The sequence below is a fragment of the Rattus rattus genome, chromosome 7 (genome assembly GCF_011064425.1).
Source record: "Rattus rattus isolate New Zealand chromosome 7, Rrattus_CSIRO_v1, whole genome shotgun sequence".
NCBI lineage: Eukaryota > Metazoa > Chordata > Mammalia > Rodentia > Muridae > Rattus > Rattus rattus.
In genome coordinates this window covers 72,354,004-72,369,363 of record NC_046160.1, presented here as the reverse complement: position 1 = coordinate 72,369,363, position 15,360 = coordinate 72,354,004, and the positions used below count along the sequence as shown (strand labels likewise).

Sequence of the window (15,360 nt, the reverse complement as noted above, 5' to 3'; positions counted from 1 at the left end):
TGTAACTTCCAGCTTCATAAGGATCTGACACTTCTGACTCCTTGAGCACTTGCACTCATGTATATATAGCCATATACAAGCACACAGACACACATAATTAAAAATATTTTTTTAAAAAACAAACATATGTTGGACTAAAGTCTTAGTGTAGTGGTGGAATGCCTGCCTAGCATGGAGAGCATTGTACACACACACACACACACACACACACACACACACACACACACACACACACACAGATAGAAGAAATGCACATCTCGAGCTATTTATTTTAATTATGTTTGTGTATAACATATATACATACGTGTGTGTGTGTGTGTGTGTGTGTGTGTGTGTGTGTGTGTGTGTACATGGTACTTTTGTGGAGGTCAGAGGACAAGTTTTAGAAATCAGTTCTGGGGGTTGGGGCTCAGTGGTAGAGCGCTTGCCTAGCAAGGGCAAGGCCCTGGGTTCGGTCCCCAGCTCCGGAAAAAAAAAAAAAAAAAAAAAAAAAAAAGAAATCAGTTCTGTCCTTTGTTGAGGGTTTCTTGTTATTACTGCTGAAAGGTATTTACTCCAGGCTAATTGACCCTCAATCTTCCTGATAATTCTTCTGTCCCCTCCTCCTCATTCAGTGTAGGATATAATACTGTGACTATAGCTGCACACTGTAGCATCTGGCATGTTTCTCTTACTGAATATGTTAGTTCAGGAGGTTGTCAGGTTGAATGTGTAGCAAGTGCTTTCTTTCACCTATTGAGCCATTTGCCAACCCAACTAATTGTTTTTTTTTTTTTTTAAGATTTATTTTATGTATATGAGTACATTGTTGCTGTCTTCACATTCACACCAGAAGAGGGCATCAGATCTCATTACAGATGGTCATGAGCCACCATGTGGTTGCTGGGATTGAACTCAGGACCTCTGGAAGAGCAGTCAGTGCTCTTAACCCCTGAGCCATCTCTCCAACCTAATTGGTTTTTTTTTTTTTTTTGGTTTTTTCGGAGCTGGGGACCGAACCCAGGGTCATGCACTTGCTAGGCAAGCGCTCTACCACTGAGCTAAATCTCCAACCCCCCTAATTGGTTTTTAACAAAGGCACTAAGATCAAACATTGTGTGGACAAACTACTGGGAATATGTAAAATAACAAAACTAGACCCTACTTCTTACCATATACAAGTGGGCATGACTGTCTGCTTTCAATCAATTTGGGAGGCAGACAGGATGTACTGTGTGAATTCAAACATAGTTAATTTCATAGTCAACATAGTTAATTTCATGCTAGCCAGTGTACAGTGAGAATCTATCCCCGCCACCACCAAGCACACATACAAAAAAAAAAAAAAAAAAAAAAACAAAACACACCCAAAACTACAAAAAACAAAAAACTCGATTCAAGGTGGATGAAAACTGAATAGAATTAACATCTAGAGTTATGTATAGCACAGTAGGGCTACTATGGTTGACAACTAATTGTATTTCAAAGGCTAGTAGAAGAGTCTGAATGTCCCCGACACAAATGTTTGAAATAACTGATATACCATTTACCCTGAACTGCACTTCTAACACTTCTGTCTCCCATTCTGTGTTTAGGGATTAAAAGCATGTATTATCACATCCGGTTCTATCTAGTGTGGGGATCAAATGCAGTGCTAGGCAAGCCCTCTACCAAGAGAGTTGTGTCCCTAAGCCCTGTATTTTTAAGATGTTTATTTCTACATTACAACGTGCACACGAGTATAGGGGGAGAGCCCAGAAGCACTGGTCCTCCTGGAGCCAGTCATAAACCCTGGTGCTGGGAATCGAACTTGATCTTCTGGAAAAGGATCTTTTTTTTTTTCTTTTTTTCGGACCGAACACAGGGCCTTGCGCTTGCTAGGCAAGCGTTCTACCACTGAGCTAAATCCCCAACCCGAAAAGGATCCCTTAACTGTAGAGCCCTCTCTCTAACACTTGTAAGATCTAATGAGTATCTTCTACACCTCAAAAACTAAAAACACCAGGTTGGAAGGATATAAAAGCTAAAAGCAAAATCTGTTTACTAGGAATCTTTAAGTTTTCAATTTGCCTCAAATGTCTCTAGATTCATCAATTTTAGGTATATTTGAAAAGGGTATTTTTATGCTTGGACCATGATATATGCAAAGATTATCAAAGAACTGCAAACAATTTAGAAGCTAGTCTTAAAGCTATATAACCTTATCTTGACTAAGAATGACACAGCTGCAATCAGTTTATGGAGGCCCAAGAGGATGTGGATGGATCAGTTCCACGAGTTGCTTTGAGCTACTCTTCTCTACGATCTATGCTTATTGCTAGCAAATACATGCTATACTATTTGGTAAACAAGGAAAAGTGGAGGGACAGTGTAACCTGGGAATTCACCCCTGGTTTCCACATTCCCATAATGGCCACAACTAGCTCCAAGGCACATGAGAAGTGTGGCTTCTATATGGAGTGCCCTTGCATACCTAGAATTTAGGACTATTTACTAATAGAGAAGGGATTTCAAAGTCTTATTTTCCATGACAAGGACCAATGTAAAATTCCAGTCACTAAAGGTAGGTAGGTAGGTCGGTATGTATGTTATGTATGTATAGAGTTCAGAGACTAAATACCTGCTTTTTAACAATCCCAGGCACTATGAAAGAGGGAAAGAGAGCATTGTTGTGTGTTTGACAATGAAGGTTGCAAAAGTAGTATTCTACTTAAAATTGTGTATCTTACACATACTATGCTTTAAACTAAAAAACAATACTTAAATACACAAGATATTAAAATAACCAGAAATGAGAGCTTAATTTTTCTAGGATGGGTGTAGTAGCACACACCTTAATCCTAGTACTTGGGACATATCAACAAAAAGGTTATGAGCTCATAGGGCTCCAGTGCAGGACCTAAGTTTGTTCGTCAGCATCCACAATGAGCAGCACCTAACTCTCACCCCAAGGGATTCAATGACTTCCAGTGTCCTTGGTGCCTGCATATGCCCACAGAGACAAACATTTAAGTAAAAAGATGTTATTGAGTACGCCTTTCTTGGAGCCCCCTCCCCCATTCTCATCTTCCTGAATAAATCTATGTGTTAAATTAGCATTGGGAGGGCTGCTGCCATTTTTAATCTACTCATTCCTTCACCAATCTGTTTCATTGCATAGCACAAGGCCAAAGCATTTTGCCAAGCACCAGTTGTTGACTAAGCCCGTCTTGGTGTCACAGCATGCTTATGGATTCTTTTCACACTTGCTTTAACACATGGGTGGTACAGACACAAAACTAAATGAAGATTATTTGCTCATTTTTCACTCAAACCATTTACTTACAGATGATATACTGAATACTTAACGTCAGGCCAAAGCTACAATGTTAAAATAGCCACTCTCGTTTAAATGCTCTCATATCTCATATGCATCAAAACGTTAATACAAGTACTAATCTTAAACAGTCACAAGTCTAAGCCACATTTATTTGCACATATATAGTAATGGGCAACAGATACTCCAGGTCCATACAAATTTATAAACAACAAAGTTAATAATCACTTGGTACACTTGTGTGTTATCTTGTTTACATATTCAAGTCTAGATGAACTTCCTTCATTGTGTAAACTTCCATACAATACTTCCTTAAACAAAAATTCTTGAAAACACAAATTGGCATGTTTCAGTTATAGCCAACAGAAAAGACAAGACCACAAATTCAAAAACCAAATTTAGCAGATATTTTTACCCACCCCCTACCACCCAGGAGGTGATAACTATTAACAGATGACACACTACATTGTTACCACACAAGTAACTGTGAGGACAAGAGAATCTTGTTCTGTAATCAGGAAATGACAACCGAATAGTACTGTTTAAGTTATCTACCAACTGAATGGTTTAAATGAAAAACAGAAAAATGCTTAGATTAAAAATTGTAAATGGGAAATAAGTAAATGTTTTAAAAGAACTATTCCCCATCAAAGCTGTAAAAACCTGGCAACTCAAAATAACTTTTCAGGCAAATCAAAGTGATGAAACTTTCAAAAACATCCTAATCATGTTCAGTATCTTGTGACAAAAACTGAAAATGATATAAAGATATTTATTATACAACTGTCAACAAGGACATCCCAAAAATAATGAAAGATGCATATTTATTTCTACAAAAGCAATGTATGATACAGAACATAAAGGAACAATTAAAGATTTACCTATTAAAATATACAGATTCTGACTGAAGAGTAATAGGGTATTTAAAAAAGATGACAAAGGATGTTAATCTTTTTTTATTATTATCATTTTTACATATTTTGGAACCTCACATAATTTTGATAAATAACTCTTACAAAATTATGCAAAAAGTACAAGAATGTCTGGTAAACAAACAGTCTGTATTTTCCAAAAAGAATTTTTACAACATGCAATTCTTAAGGCAGCATCCTCTTTACAAGGTAATCCTTTTACTCATCAAATCTTCTGCTGCAAAGAATAGGCTAAGCAAGCCTGGCTTCTTCCATTAACGCCTTTTGTCTTTCCTGTCTGATTTTCGGTCTCTTTCACTTCTTGAAGATCTTTTGCCTGATCGACTACTCTCTGATATAGACCTTTTTCTGTCAGATCGGGAATTCTTATCCTTTGATCCTTTCGTATCTCTACTACTACCACCTTTTGAAGACTTGTGACTTCTTTCTAGTCCTGAAGTGTCCCTTCGCTTCCGGTCCACGCTCCTTCTGTGCTTCCTATCTCGGTTATGTCCTCGGCCCCTACTGCGACTCCTACTCTCACTGCTACTGCTAGTGCTGCTGCTGCTGTCTCTGCTGCTGCTCCCACTTGTGCTGGAGCTGCTGCTGGAGCTGCTTCGACTACTACTGCTGCCACTGCTGGAGCTGCTCCCACTGCTGCTACTAGTAGAGCTGCTACTGGAACTACTGCTGCTGCTGCTTCGACTTCTACTCTTGCTCGTTTTATTTCTTGCTCGCCCTCTGCTTCTGCTCCTAGTCTTATTTTTGCTTTTGTTTTCTGAATGTACTGTCAAGACTGGCTCTACAGGCACCTCAGGGAGTTTTATAGCCTCTACAGGAAAATCCTTCCGCTCAGGAGGTAGAGTCCCTTGCTCCTGAATAACCTGAGGTGGAGGCTGCAGAACAGCCAATGGCAGAGCCTCAGGCTGACAGAGAGGCTGGGACTGGAGTGCAGGCTGGGGCTGAGAGTGGGGCTGAGAGTGGGGCTGGCTCTGGGGCAGGGGCTGAGGAGGGGGCTGAGGCTGAGCCACAGGCTCAGGTTGGGGCTCAGGCTCTTTATCTTCTTTTTCCTCTTTTTCCTCAGACTCCTTTTCCACTTCCAGAGAACTAATATTCTCTTTTCCAGGAGAAAGAGGTTTACATTCTTTATCTGGCTCAACATCAAATTCCATCTCTGGCTCCAATTCCTTGCTAGTTTCATTTTCTGAAGGATCTATACTTTCAACTTGATTAGTCTCCATCACCTCCTGCTCAGCAATTACATTTTTGACACTTTCAACCATCTCTAACACATCCATAACTTCTTCTGGCTGACTATCCTGCTGCTTCTCACCTTCTCTTACCTCAGTCTCCTCCTCCATCTTAGCCTCCGTCTCCTGCTTTTGTTCCTCCTCCTCCTGGTCTTTCTCTGCATCACTATGAACTACACCTGCTTCCTTCTCCTCTTCCTCTCCTGCCTCCTCTATTTCTACGTCATTGTGCTGATTACCTGTCTCCTCCAACTCTTCCTCTCGCTGAGCCACCTTACCCTCTTCTTGTTCCGCCTTCTGTTCTTCATTACGCACCACCTGATGCTCTTTTTCCTTCATTGATTGTCTTCTAGGCCTAGCCTCCATTTTATTTATTTGTTCTGCAAATTCGATGCGTCTACCTTCAAATAAAGCTAAACGATAAAAATTTACATGTGTAAGTTCATGACAGTTAAGAAAATTCAAAATAACAATTTTATACCAGGTCAAAAATGGTCACTGTTGGGTTGGGGATTTAGCTCAGTGGTAGAGCGCTTGCCTAGCAAGCGCAAGGCCCTGGGTTTGGTCCCCAGCTCCGAAAAATAGAAAAGAAAAAAAAAAAAAAAGATCACTGTCAACTGTCATCTAATCATCTTTTGTACCTCTAGGTTTTGCCTTTTGTTTTGTTTTGGGGTGGGTGGTATGTTGAGAACTGAACTTGAGGTCTTAACGCAAATAACCACAACACACCTACAGACCTAGGAATTCTACTCACATAAACCTGAGGGAAAACAGGGCTATCAGTGCTGCTGAGCTTTATGCTAGATGAGGCTTAGCAAATCTCTTTAAGGCTGAACCATTATATAGTCACTTTTTTGTTCCCAAGCACACCAAAAAGGCCCGTGCCAGTGCCTAGGCCTCCGCGTGAATGTCTCACATGGGCTTATGTTCTGCCTTATTCCCTCATCATTCTTCTGTGTCTACTAAGATGTTAAAACACAAAAATCTTACATGAAGTCTTTATCACCTATAAAATGAGTTTCCACTCAATTATGCAGAAAATACTCCTGAACTATCAATTTCAGAATATCATGAAAACAACAACCCAAAACTGAACTATTATTTCTTAAAAATGGGCATATGTGAAGGTACGGTCTAACCACTCAGAAACATCAATGGACTTCACATACTTACCATTCATTTTTCTCTGTGACTCTTCTATTAGCTTTTGGGTAGCTGGACACATTCTTCCAGGAATATAGAACAAATGGGGCTTTGTCTTGGTTCTTATATACTTAATTATCTTGGCATTATGCTCATTCCATTCTTCTTGCTAAAGAAAGGTGAAAAGGTCAATGTTTTATAAATACAAACAATTATCTAATTTAGGATTTAAATAAAGCACTACTTACCAGCTGTGCAAGCTCAACCTTCTGTTCCAGAAGCCGCAGTTCCGTCTGTTTAGCACGTCTCTCCTCAAACAGTTCTCTCCTCTCATTTTCAACCTGCTTTCTCTCTTCTTCAGCCTGAACTTCAAGTTTTTGTTCAATTTCTTGGCGTCTCTTTTGCTAAAAGTTAAGTAGTATTCTTTAGTATAAGTAAAAGATAACCAAGGTTTATTTAGTTTTAATTCAATTACAGTAAAAGCCTCACATATCTTGACTACCTGAAACTTATTTTACTATGTACACTTATACACTTTCATCATGTTGCTTTCCATGTAATCTGAACTTTGTATTTGGGTCTGCTTGCAATTTGTGTTTTGGCAAATAGTGACTGAGGCATTTCCCCATAAATGTCTCAGTATTAAAGTTACTGGTTACAGCATTTGATTGCATCGTAAGTCTCCTTAACAGAATTTAACCTAGGCTTGTAAGGTGGCTGGGTTAAGGCACTTGCTGAACTCCAGGAACCCGTCTGTTTCCACCTTACCAACACTGGGGACTTAAGTGCCTGTTACCACTTCTAGGTTCCATGGGTTCTGGGGATGGAACTCAGGTCCACGGTTGCATGGTAGGTGTTTTACCGAAAGCACTGTACAAGGATCTTCAACTATTCTTTCTAGATAACAGGATGTGGCTGAAGTTTTAATCTGTTTATCTTAAATAGACTATCATGTAGTCTCTGACTATGTAGCCAGGGCAGGTTTTGTCAGCCTCTCGCCCCTAAATATTATATACACGAGCAACAACTAGCTTTTGAGAGTCTTGCTGGGTAGTCCAGGTTAGACTCAGCTATTATACTTCTGAGATTATATGCATATACTACCACACCTTGCAGAAGCCTAACTTAGCAAGTAATTAGTTGTATTTTCCAGTTCATTAAAAATCTTTCTTCAAACATGAGCTACACATTAGAGGCAGCTCAGCAGTTCAGAGAGCAGAGTCTGGATCTAATAACCATGGTGAAGCCTGGCTATCAAACACACATTCACTCCAAGAGACCAGACATCCTCTTCTCACTCCTTGGGCACAAATATTAAAAATAATTTTTAAAAAAATTGTGATTTTTTTTGTTTGTGGTTGAGACAGGGTCTCACCAGGTCTTACTATATATCCCAGACAGACCAGGGTTCCTCCTATCTTGGCCTTCTGAGTTACAAGATCTATAGACATTTATCATCATAACTGTTTGTGTAGTCATTTCATATTCTAAAACTGAATGCTGAAATAATTTATTAACCCCCCCCACACACACTAGCAGACCAGAATTTCCCTTTCTGTTAGTTTTCCTACAGAAGCTGCTCCACAGACACAAATCTGTAGCTGTACCGAAATAAAAGTTTATAAAAGCAAAATGAAATACACTGTAGAGGGTAGTCTTTTGCTTCCAGAGTGTTACGGATTGCCTTTGGGTGTGTAATAAGACTCAATTACAACTCCTGAGCAGGGCCTTAATGTCTGTAATTCCAGGACACCGGAGTAGTAGGCAGGAGGACCAACTGCTCAAGGTCATTCTCAGTAATATAGACAGTTCAAATCCAGCCTGGACTACAATGAGGCCTTATTCCAAGAAGATAGAATATTCCAGAGCCAGTATGATGGCTCAACAGGTAAGGTGAATACTGATGATAAAACCTGAGCTCAACCCCACCTCCCAAACTCACACCTAGGATTAGTTTTTCAATTTCAAGCTGGTCTCTGACACCTCTCCCTCCCCCCCCCTCTGCATGCACCCACACATGCACATATATATCTATCTAAACATAGATATATGTTGCTTGCTCTTGCTCTTACCCTTTGTCCCTTCTCTCCCCATTCCCCTTCCCCCTTTTTCTCTCCACATGCTCTTGGCCAGCCTGTACTCCTTTCCTCTTCTACTTCTCTCTCTGCCCTACTACCCACTTACCTCCCTCCCCATGCTCTGAATAAACTCCATTCTATACTAAGGGGAAAAAAAGATATATACACCTATCACATAAATAAATATAACTTAGAGAGATGGCTCAGTGGTTAAGAGCACTAACTGCTCTTCCAGAGGCCCTGAACTCAATTCCCAACAACCACATGGTGGCTTTACAACCATCTGTAATGGGATCTGATGCCCTCTTCATATACATAAAGTTAATTCGTAAAAAAAAAAAAAAAAAAAAAATCTTAAGACTAGCCGTGGTCTACATTAGACCATGTCTTTAAAAAAAAAATTACACACATACATACCTCTCAGGGTCTAGAGAGATGGCTCAGAGGTTAAACAATCACTGGCTGCTTTTTCAGAGGACCTGTGTTTGATTCTCAGCTATCATAGGGCAGCTCACAACTCTAACTCCAGCCACAGAGGATCCAACACCCTCTTCTGTCCTACACACACACCCACACCCACCCACCCTACCATTCACATAAAATAAAGGCAAAAACCCACTATAAAGCCAGGTTTGGTGGCTTACACCTTTTATCCCCAGCACTCAGGAAGCAAAGGCAGGCAGATCTCTATTGAGTCAGATGCTAGATTCATCTACATAGTGAGATCCCATTTCAAAAACCCAAAGGTGATGGTGGTGCATGCCTTTAATCCCAGTTCTTGGAAGGGAGAGGCATCAATCTACAGAGCTAGTTCCAGGACAGCCAGGGATACCCACAGAAACCATCTCAGGAAAAAAAAATTTTTTTTTTCCCAAAAATTCCCAGCACTTGTAAGGTAGAGGTAGGAGCATCCATAATTCAAACTGACCCTTAACTAAAAACCATGTATACCAGCTTATCCAGAGCTTCACAGCAGAGCTTTTGTCAGAAAACTAGAGAACATTCAAGCTCGCCCACGCTCACTCTCTAAGAAACAGCAGTCTCCTATTTGGTAATGAGTAAACGAAGCAAAACAAACAAACAAAAAAAGCACCAATACCCGTTCAGTAGCAACAGTAGATTCTTGTTTAAATTTCTGAAGAGTGCCCATCAACAAGCCAAATATTCGTCGGTTCCTAAGAAACAGAAAAAGAAAATCATTGTCTGCATAATCTACACCAAACTCAACACTTTCTAAGAAATCGTACAAGCTACTGACTAAGTGTAATTTCTCTTAGTATTCTATCTGACTCGGTGAGCAGATACCTTTGCTTTCCCTTTTCATCCATGTTTTGATCCTGGATAAGGTCTCTACGTGTTCGTTCTTTGGAGGTAGCTACAACAGAAGATTGCAGTGCTGGCTACAAGAGAAAAGAAAATATCAGTATTTCCTGTACTTGGGTAACATGCTTTTAGAAACACACTAAGAATTGTGCTCATACCTTTTTAACATCATCGTCTTCTGGGTCACTTTCCTGGCGTGATTCTCTTCTTGTCCGACGCTCTCCACCCAGCCTAATACAGAGAAAACAATCTAAATGGCCACTGCAGCATCAAAGGCGAAGGAGTATTCTAGGACCCATCTCCAGAAGACACTCTATGAGTTTACAGATCATTTACTGTTTTCTCATCAGTAGAGAGAAAAAAAAAAAAAAGGCAAGATGCTCCAAACCAGGGCTGGAGAGACAGTGGTTAAGAGCACTGACTGCTCTTCCAGAGGCTGAGTTCAATTCCCAGCAACCACATGGTGGCTTTACAACCACCTGTAATGGGATCTGATGTCCTCTTCTGGTGTGTCTGGAGACAGTGACAGTGTACTCACATACACTTTTTTTTTAAAAAAAAAAAAAGAAAAGATGCTCCAAGCCAAACTTTGCTCTCTTATCCTATCCAAACATTTCCTGGTGTTTTTCTTTTTTTTTTTTTCCAGAGCTGAGGACCGAACCCAAGGCCTTGCCCTTGCTAGGCAAGCGCTCTACCACTGAGCTGAATCCCCAATCCCCCTGGTGTTTTTCAAACAGAAAGTGTTACTCCTTCCAATCTCACTTGACTTTGGTAAAGTGCTGGTTAGCCCAGTTCAAATAAATCCCAACGACACAGAAATAGCTGTAGTGTCCTAGAAAACAAAGTACCTACTGAAACTTCAGACATTTTTTTTTTAAAAACATACCTACTGACTGCCCCTTCCAGGTCTCTCTGTTTGGCTGGGGGTCCTCCTCCACTATCTGAGAATCCACGCCTGCAAATAAAAATATCCAATATAAAGCCTGAGAAACATTAGCGAAACTGGGATTTACAGTTGGCTAGAGGATTCAGTTGATTTCATAAAAAGGAAAAACCCAAGTGAAACAAACCTAAGCAAATATTTGCGAGCTGCCTTCTTCCCTTGCAGGGAACAACACCCTACTACCAATTACATTCTCGGATGTCAAAAAGCCTTTATAGAACTTAAGAACACAACTAAGTTTATATGAAACTGTTCTAATTAATATTCTCCAACCTTTACTTTTGCAATACTTTATTAGAAACATAGCAGTTGACATCCATGAAAGACCTTACCTTAGCAATAAACTACCTCGTCCTCTACCTCCACCAGGACCAGAAAGGGCCAGCAATCTGGCTTGGATGGGCCTAAAAAAAGAATTACAATCAGTGTAAAAGTCCTATGTAGACATATGGGAGGGCATCATTTACTTCCACAGGTGTTGTACACCCCAAGGAAAAATGAACACAAATAATTCTAAAATGACGGTTTCAGATCCACTTCCTTAAAACGAAAAATTATAATCCTCTTTCTTGCTTCCCCGAGACCAGTGTTAAGAAAATGTATGTACCTCGAGGCTGCTACATATTAATAAGGCTGGGTCCGGTCCTATCTGCCAACCTTAAGGGAAGGACACCCAGGGCCAGTAGGGAGAGGCGGCCACCACTTCCACCGGGGGTCTCCAGTTCGACCGGGGTTCGGGGCGGCAGGGGTGGAAAGGGGCTTTGTACTGCAGTTCCGGGCCTGCAGCGCCAAGGGCGGGAAGCCGTGGTCTCGGCCTTCCCAGAGGTGCGGAAGCCATGCCGCGCAGCCAAGCTCGCCTTCCATTCGCAAGCACTTGCACCAAGCGACCTAGGACGCAGGTATGGCGTCTCCCCGCCTAGCCGAGTAGAGGGCTCGGCCGCCGCCCGGGAAAGAGACCCCTTGACCCCCCATCCGGCCCATAACCGGCCGGCTGTCCTCTCTCCCCGGTTCGTCCCGACCCGAGGCGAACCGACCTCGCCAACCTCACAGGTTCCGTCCGAATCGTACCTCACATCATTCGGGTCCCGCCCGGTGAGCTTGCGGATATTCTCGTCCACATTCTTGAGGCTCTCTTTGGCCTTTTCTAGCTGCTCCTGCAAAGCTCTCACGGCGACCGCCATCTTCTCTCTGCAGCAGGCTTCGCGACTGCTCTACAGGCCGCGCAGCGCCGCACCGCGCCCGCCGCTACAAGCGGAAGGACTGACAGCCCACCCCAGCCAATGACTGCTGGGTTTATTTTCGGGCCTCAACCACCCAGGGACCGGAAGGGGAAGAAGCTTGCAGGTCCGTGATTCTGGACCAACGAGAAGCCGGCAGGTCATCAGCCCCTCCCCCCGCCCCCCGCGGTGGTTGCGCTCTGCTGCTTGCGCAGAGCGGAGAGGGATTACGTCCAACCTCGGGGGTCTGCAAAGGCACCCCCTTAAACTTGATATGTCGCTGATTTCGTGGTGTTCTTAAACACTTAAGTAGCAGCCATGGGACGGAAGCGACTATACCTTCTAATTTAATCCCAAGAGATTGAATTAGAAAAGGGCATGGCAATTTATGGCTGTTGCGCATGCTCAGAGTGCTGGGAGGCGCTGGCAGCCTTCCATTTGTGAACTGAACCACCACGAGTCCTAACAGCTAGTAATCATTGTGGACACTGAGAATCGCTTGCATGCCTTAGTCGTTAAAACCTAGAAACTTGAATGAGTTGTTTCTTAATGATAAGGACACTGAGGCTGCGGACCTAGGCCAGCAGTTCGTCAGATCTGGATTAAGGCATTTTACATTCTGACCCTGAGCAATGCTGTTTCCAGCGGGTCCTAGAGCCTGCTGGTATAGTAGCAGGTCTGGGGAAGTTGACCGTGTTTTCCTGTGCTTATTTTCTAAATTCCACTTTGCCCTATCCGCAATGCTAGTATGGAAGCTACTTTTATATTTGAATTAGAGGTACATGTTTTAGTTAAAAAAAAAAAAAAGTTACACAAACACAAAGGTCAAATAGAAGTTTGGTCCTGGAAAAGGAATGAGAGTTTTTGTTCTTAGTAACAGTAACTTGGTCTTACCCTGTATGCTATTTGTGTGGAGACTCATAACTGGATTGGTGAGAGTTTCTTATCAATGTAACAGCACCTGTCATCTACAAAATGAATACCAGGGATACACAGAAAAACCCAATTCGAACAAAACCAAAGCCAAAACCAAAAAAATAAAAATAAAAGCCAGGTGGTGGCATGTGTGTTTTAATCCCAGCGCTTGAGAGGCAGAGGCAGGTAGATCTAGGAGGTCAAGGCCAGCCTGCCTGTCTACAGAGCCAATTCCAGGACAGCCAGAGAACCCTGTCTTGAAAAACTCCGAGACAGAGACAGACAGATGGGGAGGGGGGAGATCTTTGAAGGAGCTTGAGGATATATAACATATTAGCAGGAAGCAATATAGAAAACAAAGATTGGGGGTTGGGGATTTAGCTCAGTGGTAGAGCACTTGCCTAGCAAGCGCAAGACCCTGGGTTCAGTCCCTAGCTCCGAAAAAAAAGAAAGAAAAAAAAAAAAAAAAGAAAGAAAGAAAACAAAGATTGGGTAAAAAGCAATTAAGACTGAAAATTATTTAATTCTAATTGTAAACAGGGTCTCACTGAGTTATTTGTCCATATAAAAGATAGGATCTTTTACATTTTATTATTATTTTGGTGTATGGGTGTTTTGTCCTCATGTATGTCTCTGCAACTACATGTATGCATGATGCCCTTAGAGACCAGAAGTGCGAGTTGGATCACTGAACTGGAGTTACAGACAAAGCTAAACTACCATAGTGGTGCTGGGAACTGAACTCATGTGTCCCCTCCATCTACCTATATATGATATTACATATCATACTATATACATATATACATATACCTCATACATATGTATACCGCAAAGTCTGCTCCCAGTATATATATGCATATATAGTATATGGTATGTAATATGTGACCTAAGAGGTAATGACAGTATAATATGAGAACCCATGTTTGCCAAAGGCCAGCTCTCAAGCAAAATTATTTTGTTTGCAAAATGTAGCCAATGAAATGATATGGCTAGTAAAATCGTTGTTCTATAAGTTGTCTTTTTATTTTTAATTTACTTTCCATGTACATGTGTACATGAGGTCACAGTCAGTTTTCTTCTTTACCACATGGAATCTGGGGATGGAATTCAGGTTATCATTCTTGGTGACAGGCGCCTTTCCCCTCCGAGTCATCTCATTAACCAGATAAACTCTTAACATTGTAAGAAGATACAAAATGTGTCCATGTTTCTAACAGAGCGCTGGTTTAATGATCTTATTAGAACCCTACTTAGAGTTGGGCCTGGTGGAGCATGTCTGAAATCCCAGTGCTGGAGGGCTGGAGAAACAGCTTGACATTTAAGATTGGGTGCAAAGGGGGCTGGAGAGATGGCTCAGTAGTTAGGAGCACTGACTGCTCTTCCAGAGGTCTGAGTTCAATTCCCAGCAACCACATGGAGGCTCATAACCATCTGTAATGGAATCTGATGCCCCCTTCTGGTGTGTCTGAAGACAGCTACAGTGTATTCATATAAATAAAAATTAATTTTAAAAAATTGGGTGCAAAGGCTGTAAGTCTGGTTCTTAGCACCCAAATCAGGTGGCTCACAACCATCTTAAATCAGCTCTGAGGGATCCTACACCTTCTTCTGGCCTCTGCGAGCATCCACACTCATGCATACACATGCACACAAGTGTACACACACACACACACACACACACACACACACACACACACACACACACTCTGTCTTAGGATTTCTATTGCTGCGAAGAGGCACCATGACCCTGGCCACTCTGGTAAAACTTTTACTTGAGGCTGGCTTACAGTTTCAGGGGTTTAGTCCATTATTCTCATGGTGGAAGCATGGGAGTATGCAGGCAAACTAGAGAAGGAACTGAGAGTTCTATATCTGGGTCCACCAGCAAGCAACAGGAAGTAAATATCCACTGGGCCTACTTTGAGCATCTGAGACCTCAGAGCCTACCCCCCACAGTGCCACACATGCTCTAACAAGGCCATACCCCCTAATAGTGGCACACCCTATGCACCAAGCATTCAAACACATGAGTCTATGAGGACCATTCACACACACACACACACACACACACACACACACACACACACACACACACACACACACAGGAATAAAATAAATGTTTGATATTGGAGAGATGGCCCAGTGGTGAGTACTAGCTGTTCTCCTAGAGGACCTGGGTGTGGTTCCTAGCACCTACAGGGCAGCTCACAACCATTATAGCTCCAGTCTAGAGAACCTGATAACCAATTTTGGCTTTCATGGGCACCAGACACATGAATGGTCCA

General features: G+C 41.9%; 1 protein-coding gene across 1 annotated transcript; it reads right to left on the bottom strand.

Moving 5' to 3' along the window:
• Window positions 1–3,413: 3,413 nt before the first annotated feature.
• Pnn (pinin, desmosome associated protein) lies at window positions 3,414–12,215 on the bottom strand. Its single transcript, XM_032907790.1, has 9 exons — window positions 12,012–12,215; window positions 11,276–11,347; window positions 10,887–10,955; window positions 10,159–10,231; window positions 9,983–10,077; window positions 9,777–9,852; window positions 6,848–7,003; window positions 6,630–6,768; window positions 3,414–5,869 (listed from the first exon to the last, which is right to left on the bottom strand). The coding sequence occupies exons 1-9, from the start codon at window positions 12,122–12,124 to the stop codon at window positions 4,482–4,484; spliced, it is 2,181 nt and encodes a 726-aa protein (XP_032763681.1). The 5' UTR covers window positions 12,125–12,215; the 3' UTR covers window positions 3,414–4,481.
• Between the last annotated feature and the right edge of the window lie 3,145 nt (window positions 12,216–15,360).